Source organism: Salvia splendens, chromosome 5 (assembly GCF_004379255.2).
Source record: "Salvia splendens isolate huo1 chromosome 5, SspV2, whole genome shotgun sequence".
NCBI classification, from domain to species: domain Eukaryota; kingdom Viridiplantae; phylum Streptophyta; class Magnoliopsida; order Lamiales; family Lamiaceae; genus Salvia; species Salvia splendens.
Genome location: NC_056036.1, coordinates 906,174 through 914,814, shown reverse-complemented (window position 1 = coordinate 914,814; position 8,641 = coordinate 906,174). Strand labels below are relative to the sequence as shown.

Sequence of the window (8,641 nt, the reverse complement as noted above, 5' to 3'; positions counted from 1 at the left end):
TAGCTATAGTATTGTAAAGAATCTGAAAGGGGTCAAGATCAATAAATAGGAAAACAATTAAAGAAAGGAAAAGAAAATTATACACGTATATATCTTCGATTAATTACGCCTTATATATACACCAAGATATTTTGGCTTTTTCCAAAATGTAGAATCTTATGCAATTATAGGGAGACGTACATTTTATCGAGACAGCTCGCATAAAAAAATCATGTTTTTAATATTATGTACTATCATGTAACACTTGATTTATATTTTGTACAAAATCATACTATAGTGTTGAAAAATGTGATAACTTAATGAAACCTGATTAGCATTTCTTAATAAAAAAATTTAATGCTATTATTAGATAAAATATTCAATATTAATTAAAAAAGTTAAACTCTATTTGGATATCATGAATCATGCATTTTTAATGTTTGTAAAGTTCAACAAAAACAAAGAAACTAAAATTGAAGAAAAAGGATAAAGTCAACCTTAAACAAAATAAATTTTACTAATATACATTAAATATCATTTTTAGTTATCGCGAAGGCTTATGATATATGCATCTTTTTTATTAGAATGAATGCAACTCAAGGTTCAAATTTCGAGAGGAGTGTGGTTAATTATCACGGAAAATGCAGTAACTTTGTACGTTCTATTCAATGCAAATGTTCTTACATTCTCATTTTATGTTTTTAACTTTGTTTTAGTATAAAGGATCCTTATAATACACACACATGTAATATTGAATAAAGCTATGCGGTCACATTATGGCCAGCCATAAATTAATTAAATAACAAAAAAAATTGATTTTTTTCAAATTTTTGGTTTAATACTACTTGATTTTACTTTTATATCATCTTCATTATATGTTGCTCAACATGTTAGTGTTGCTCTTTCGTAGTTTTTGCTCAACTTATTACTACTGTCATTTCTTGATTGTTGCTCAACGTATACAGTAATTCGTGATATTAATGTGTTTTACGTAATGGAATTCAAAGATAAGTATCAACTCACAAGTCCATTCACACACATGTAAGTTTATATCGGTAATTCTAATTTTTTTATACATGTAAATGGACTAAATTAACTTTTTATGGCCGGCCACGTTATGGCCATTTAGCATCATTCTATAATATTTATATGTATATATAGATATAAATAGGATGTGGTTCCTAGTAAAAAAGGTGAGCTCAGACACCTCACATGCCAAATGTTTTATTCTGTTATGTACAGGATGTATTTTAGATATTTATTGTGTTCACTTACATTAGAAGCAATAATTTCACAACTGTAAATTGCTCCCAACTTATCTCATTAATTATCTGTATTATTGCACCTTAATTACTGCTATATCCCAAGTTGCTGACAACAGGTGCATTCATTTATAAATATGTCTAATACAGATCATCAAATGTTTAATATCATGTGCACGATCATTTTTATTTTGTATAGGATATACTTTAGCACATAAAATATACATCCCTCTCATTGTATCTCATTTTCAATATTTGTGACTGTTTACTAGATTTAACAATTTTATTATAATGTAATTTGAGAATTAATTATCTGTAAATTATATATGCATGATTGTTGTAATCATAAAATTATTATCTTGAATGATACTTATATTATAATCTGGACAAATTTATATATACCAATAAAAACTATACAAATGTAATTTCCTAGTACTTTTGTTGTTCATATCATTTCACATATATACTTTGGTGTCTATGAAGTCACATTTCAGCAAAAGATGATAGTACTATTAGTTACAAGAAACTGAGTTCATTTGAGTACAATACACAACACCCATGAATTTCTCAGTTTCTTATTCGATTTTTTTCTTTACTAGAAATTTGAAGATAATATACTAAGAATTACTCCAATTGCTTGATTATTTTGTTCCCACAACAATAGTATGAATAGCCAAATAATGATTAGTGTTTATTTGTATAAAAATAATTATAATATAAATGAAATACCTTTATTTTTCCTATAGCTCAACACATGGCAGGACCAATCTGAATATGATCATTCACGTATAAAATAAAATTAAATTTGTTATCACTTTATCCAAATTAAATACTCCTACATACCCCGTAATAAATGTTAGCATAAATAAATAAACACAATTTACGTAATAAACTTGATTTGTTACAAGTTACTTAGAATTAGGGTTTATGTCTTGTCAAGTCATTTTTTCTGTTATCCCCACAAGTTTAACATGATCAAGCAAAAAAGATATTTCCAATCCGAAAACAAAAATTATACTCTAACAAACATTATCAAAATCAATAATCTTTGACATTTACACTCCATTAACAAAAAATAAAACAAAAAAAGGTAAAGTAATACAAATTTTAAATACTGTCCCCCTCTTATTTCCTCAATCTATTATTTTTCAAAATAATAAATAAATTGTAAATGAAAACATCTAAAAACAAAAGTAAATTATATAACCTTCCGGCGGCGGCGCCTCCGCCGGCGCCGCCCTCCATGTGAATTCAGAGGTTTTTCACTGCAAATTCAAAACGGTATTCTGACAGCTTTGCAGCTTTTGCCCCCACCATTTTTCTCTCTCTCTCTCTCTCACTTCACTCCGGCGGCTGCTTGTTAGCCACCATTTTGTAGTCACCTCCTTCGTCTTCATCGCTGTCGTCGTCGTCGTCGTCATCATCGTTATTCTCGCTCTCGTGGTCCGGCAAGGGCAATGCGGGGTTCAGCTGCTCAGGCAGCGGCCACTGCTGCTCGGGCCGGGCCATGATCGGCTCTGCGTTGATGGAAACGACGGCTTCGGTCTTCGCCCGCTCTTTGTATATGGCGTCGAGCTGGTGGAAATACGGGCACGTTTTCGAGTCGTCCGGCCTCTTCTTGCTGCTCTCCTTCACCTTCTTGAAGTATTTGTTTATGTTTTCCCATTTCTCTTTGCATCTTTTCGAGCTCCGATTGTAGCCCATTTTCCCCATCGCGCTCGATATCTCCTCCCACAACAGGCCCTTCGGCCCGCTCTCTTGATACTTCGTGTCGAGGCCCGTCCGCAAGTTGATCAGCGCTTGCACCTCGGCCTTCGGCCACCGCGATGAGCTCGCCAAATTCGAACCGTCCCCGCCTCCCCCGTTGTCCGCTCTTGGCGTGTCTGGCGCTTTTGCCAGACGCGCCGGTTCTGGTTCTGGTACAAGTACTGGTTCTGGTACTTGTACCTGTACTGGAACCGCAACCGCGGCAGTCTGCTGCTGCGGTGGCAATGGAGGCTGTGATTGTGGCTGCATTGCAGGCGTTGTGGAAACTACATTAGTAGTAGTAGTGATTGGGGTTGGGGATGGGGTTGGGATTGGGATGTTGTTTTGGTCTGTGAGTTTCTGCAAAAATGCGATCACCGCGGCGTCTTTCGCCGCGGCCATCGACCTTTCCTGGGCCAGGAAATCATGCTCGCGGTTCATCCTGGCCATCTCCTGCACCCGCCACGCCTCCTCCCGCGCAACGCGTTCGCGCTCGCGGTGCTCTAGCGTGTCGAGGAACTTCCGCTGCAAATCCTCCTGCTTGTGGATCACATCCGTCATCAATCTCTGGAAGAAATCCTTCCATTTCCGCTTCTTCCCCCTCCGCCGCTGTATGTCCTCGTCCGACGATGTGGAGCTCGTCGACGCGGAATCCGAGCGCGGCTGCGGCGGCGGATGGAAAGGAGCGGAATTCATGATGAGATGGTCGGAGGTGTGGATCGGAGGCGGCAGCACGGTCAAAGGCATCGGGCTGCAAGTGGATGGAACAGTAGCCGCGATCTGCGATATCGGCGGCATTGGTAAAGAGCTCACCGCCATTTGCCGCAGCGGAGGCGGAGGTGTGAACGGCGGCGGAGGAGCGTTCTCCAACGCCTCTAACTGATCGAAGAATCGATACGTTTTGCCGTCGGATTTCGAGGCGCGGCCGTCTTTTGTCCTCTTGTGGTACTTGTACACGTTCTCGAATTTCTCTTTGCATTTCTTCGCGCTTCGTTGAAATCCAAGCTCCGCCATTTTCCTGATAACAACAACTCGCCCAAATTCATCAATCAAATTCAAATCGAATTCACTTCTCCAATTCCTTTTTCACATCGATTAATCACAGAAACTCATCAATAAAGGCTGATTTAGATGAGACGATCCAGATTAGCTAGCTGAGGAAGACGACGATCAGATTGATTACTCTTTTAAACTTCAATTTTAGCTAAAATTAACAACAAATTGACAAAAAACCGCAACAATTCAGCCGAATTCCGATCTAGAACCGCCATTTCCACATAAAATCGAAGCTCAAAACAAATCAGAAAAACAAATTACCTCGAAATCTCTTCCCATAACGGACCTTTAAGGCTTGAATCTCGAAAAGCAGCGTCCATATCCGAGCGAATCCGCAGCAAAGCCAGAGTCTCCTGCCGCGGCCAGCGGTTTCCGCCGCCGCCAATATCCTCAGCGGGGATGGAGCTGGAGGCGCCGACCTCGCTGCTTCCGCCGCTTGCTCCGCCGCTCTCCGCAGCTACCGCAGCGGCGCCGTCGCCGGAGCTCCCCATGAGGCCTGAGACGCCGAGCATCATGCAGCAACAACAACACCACACAAGTCTCTTTCTTCCAAACGCGAATTACTGGAAAAAATATAAAAATTTATATGGGTGAAATTTTTGTAAGGGGTTTTATGAGGAGATTTAAAAGGTGTGGTGAAATATATTTAATTTATTTCCGGTGGGATCTTCCTGTCAATTTTATACTTTTATATATATACAAATAAATATATTTTAAAATAAGAAAAGGTGAATTATTTTTTATGAGGAATCTTATATTTTTCTGGTCCGCTCTGTAACTGTGTGGTAAAGAGCAAAACCATTATTTTTCCAAAAGCGTCACTAATTCCACATCAAACTCAGCAATGAGATAAAAATATCTCTACATGCAGCCATCTATATATAGGTAATTTGTCTCTAAATTCTCAATTTTTGATTTTGTATAATAACTTTAAATTTATCGGTAATTACTATTAATTTATTACTATGATTTTATAGTTAACCAAGATTCTGACGATAGCATGACTCAGTTACCTGCACAATTGAACGTGAACTAAACCGATATCGTATTTTATTAAACTAAATAATCACATTTTTTGAATTATTGTTTATATTACAAAAATGAGATGGAATGAAAAAATCGAGAAGCGAGATGGCATGGAATAAAAAAAATTGATCGTATAATATAATAAAACAACGTTTAGTTGGCCACAATAAATCTAACTATAGATTATTGAGCAATTGATTTATTTTGATATTATATCCCAAGCAAGATTTCGACACTAACATGACTCGATGACCAAAACGAGTCACATTTTAGGCATCGAAAACTACATCGTATCATATTGATTTATATAATTTCATTGTTGAACCACAATTTATGTTATAAAAAGGAATCGGACGAAAATGAGAAAACGAGAAATACAAATGGAAATAAACAAAGTTATTCAATTTAGTTCGTTTAGTTGCTTACAATGTTACTCCGATGCCACATAGATTGACATCTAATAGTGCCACGTAAATAAGTCATCAAGCCTTGTCAACGCCAGTAATATTATTTTGCTTGAAGTTTAATACTAATATTTAAGTAAGTAAACAAGTCAAGTCATGTATAGATAGGGCTGACAAATCGTGCGGATTGGGTCGTTATCGGGTCAACCTGATAATGACCCAACCCAATAAGGCCTAACCTGAACCCGACCTGTTAAGGAAACTGTAAATCCGAACACGAACCCGACCTGCTACCTTCAAATCCGAACACGACCCGCACCCGACACGAACCCGTTATCGACACGATATAATATGGGTTGACACGACACGATAACAATCCGAACCTGATATTACACGATTAAATCTTAATTTTTAACCTAATTTACACAATTAAAATTCGTTTTATACTATTTAAACCTAATTTATAAGAAATTAAAAAATCAAAGTAATATATATATTTTAAATAATAATAAAAATAATAATATTATTTCTTAATGGGTTACCCGTATCCGACCCGCATCCAACCCGAACCCAACCCGAAATTATCGGGTTCTTAATGGGTCAACCCGATAAGGACACGGATCCAATAAGACTTGACCCCAACCTAATAATTTCATGCGGATTCGTGTCAGATTATTGTATCGTGTCGAAAATTGCCCGCCCTATGTATAGATTGGGGTTTTTGAAGAAGCAAAGGCTCCAGATAGCGACGGTGGTGATAATAAGTTGGTTTTTGTCTGTCCAGCTAAATATAGTTAAAAGCCGGCCCATGTAGGTCATCTTTGCTTTTTGGGCGTTTTGGATTTCAGTGGCTGTTTTTGCCCTTTAAATTACGAAACTGCCCCTCGCATGTTAACCCCTTTGACCTTTTTTAATCATGGAGCAAACTTATTTTTTTTTATCTCTTTTTATTGTTGTGAGGATATAGGAGATTTGTCTCTCCCCTTATCATTGGTAAGCCTTCTTTGATTTTACTAAAATACCCTTGCTTGGAGAGATAGGGCACTATTGTTAAATACTCCATATTGTTGTTTCATGTGATTTGTGGTGCTATTGTTTATATAATTTTGTTTCATGTGATTTGTGGTTGTTAATGAATTATTAATTTGTGCTGATTTGTTAGTTGGTCGAGATTTTGAAATTGACATAATTTGATGATTTATTTATTATTTATCACACGCTAATCAAAATGGGACTCCTCACTTTGTGGCTATGAATAAGGAGTATTATAATATATAAAATTAAATAATTTCGTTTGCATGTACTTCCTTCTATTTTGTTTTCCGTTTTCTGCCTTTTGCTCATTCTTATTTAATATAAACCTCAATTCAATAAGTGAAATTATTTAACTCAGTAATATACGATATTGTTTCACGGCCTACAATATGATGCCATTTTAGCTCAAAAAATTGATTAAATTACAAAATTCGTAATAAATTTACAAGCACATTTAAATCTTTATGCGAAATTAAAAAAGGGGTTAAATTGACCAAAATGTAATTTTTATTTTGATTGAAAAACAATGGAATTAGAACTGTGAAAAGGGAGAGAAATGGAAATGTCAAAAGTAAAATTATGACGTGGCATATGAACTCTCTATGGTAATTGTATTGCCACGTCGAATGGGGAAGGCCGACATTTAAGGAGGGCTATTTCAATTTGACACACTTTGTTTTCAAACTATTTTAATAATTATCAAAGTAATAAAGATAAATAGTCTCTCTCCAATTTTTATTATAAGGTCATTTTTAATGTGGGTTCCATGGTTGAATTAAAATTTGTTAGATGAAGGTCGTAATATTAGGCACAGTCATTTATTGAGTACAAGTAAATTGTGGCCAATCTTGTTAGCGTCAACCTACCCTAATAAATGGAACATGGATTCAATTTTATGTATTCTTTTATCATGAAATAAAATAATAAGGGTTTTATGGTTTTGGTAAAAAAAATGATGTGGGTTGGTAAATGGTAATTTTTTGTAAATTCAAAAATGTATATAGATGGAAGATTCGTGTCATTTGATTTAGTTTGGACAAGTTTCATACTAATTTTATGATAAATGTGTTACGTTATGTATATGATCGATAAGGATTTTACACTAAAAAGTGTACAACTATTTTTTACGAGAATTATCCTAGAGGTGCTTTTCTGAATTAAATATTTCCCAAAGTGATTTTAGTTGAACTTTCAATTATTCTTACAAGTATTTAATTTTTCTCTTTCTGGTTTTTACTTATGAATTTGCAAATAAACTCTTTACTTAATGTCATTAATTAATATATAGTACTTTTGAATTACCTTTTTGTAATCTTCACTGATACGCAAACAATATGACAAAACATATTTGTTTTTGTGGTACTATTTGGAAAATTATCTGAAATACCATAGATTATTATAAATATTACTAATGGTATATACTTATTTTTGCTGTTCACATGATGGCTCGTAATTAAATTTTCGACCAAGGAAGTCAACGTGTATTATCAGAAATTGAGTTAATTATTCTCTTCAACAGATATTCTAACGTTCTTCAATGCGAATTTAACTTTTGGCATACACATTATTTGCCGAAAATTTTGACTTGTTATCAAGTACATATAGTGTAATAACTATAAATTAGAATTAACGAAATAATCATAAAGTTAAAATTTTCGATTATAATTTAATTATCCTAAAATAATTATTTGTTTCTATGCTTCAAAATTTTATAGGAAATAATATGTATGTACACACACATATATATAGGGAAATTTGGAATCATACGTTCGCAATTCTATCTCCTTATATAATTTATCGTCACACCTGTAAAAAAAATTAATTTTTATTTATAAAAGACAATATCAGACAAAACTTCTTAACGGATCCTATACCACTTTCAAATTATTTAATTAAATTTCCAGAAGATAAATTATCGAAAGAGAGAAGATAAACATTGCACCGCCGAAACACAAATAAAAAAATAGTAAAGGATTGCGTGTGATTATGAAATAATTTAACTTTATAACCAACTCAAATTGTCCAAATTATTTGAAAAATATAAATTATTTATGTGTATAGTAGTATTAGTATACGTACCATTGAAATGGACCAGCACAAAAATAATGCACGGACCAAGTGGGACCCTCATTT

At 34.8% G+C, this 8,641-nt stretch overlaps 1 protein-coding gene across 1 annotated transcript; it reads right to left on the bottom strand.

The window, feature by feature from the left end:
* Positions 1-2,270: 2,270 nt before the first annotated feature.
* On the bottom strand, positions 2,271-4,868 carry LOC121805616 (trihelix transcription factor DF1-like). Its single transcript, XM_042205539.1, has 2 exons — positions 4,305-4,868; positions 2,271-4,005 (listed from the first exon to the last, which is right to left on the bottom strand). Exons 1-2 carry the CDS (start codon positions 4,556-4,558, stop codon positions 2,583-2,585), a joined length of 1,677 nt encoding a protein of 558 aa, XP_042061473.1. The 5' UTR covers positions 4,559-4,868; the 3' UTR covers positions 2,271-2,582.
* Between the last annotated feature and the right edge of the window lie 3,773 nt (positions 4,869-8,641).

What these genes read in the sequence shown, in the direction of transcription:
- LOC121805616 (XM_042205539.1), bottom strand. Translation starts at nt 4,558, where the DNA reads ATGATGCTCGGCGTCTCAGGCCTCATGGGGAGCTCCGGCGACGGCGCC. An exon ending in TTATGGGAAGAGATTTCGAG is followed by an intron (nt 4,006 to 4,304) that starts GTAATTTGTTTT and finishes TGTTGTTATCAG; the next exon opens with GAAAATGGCGGAGCTTGGAT.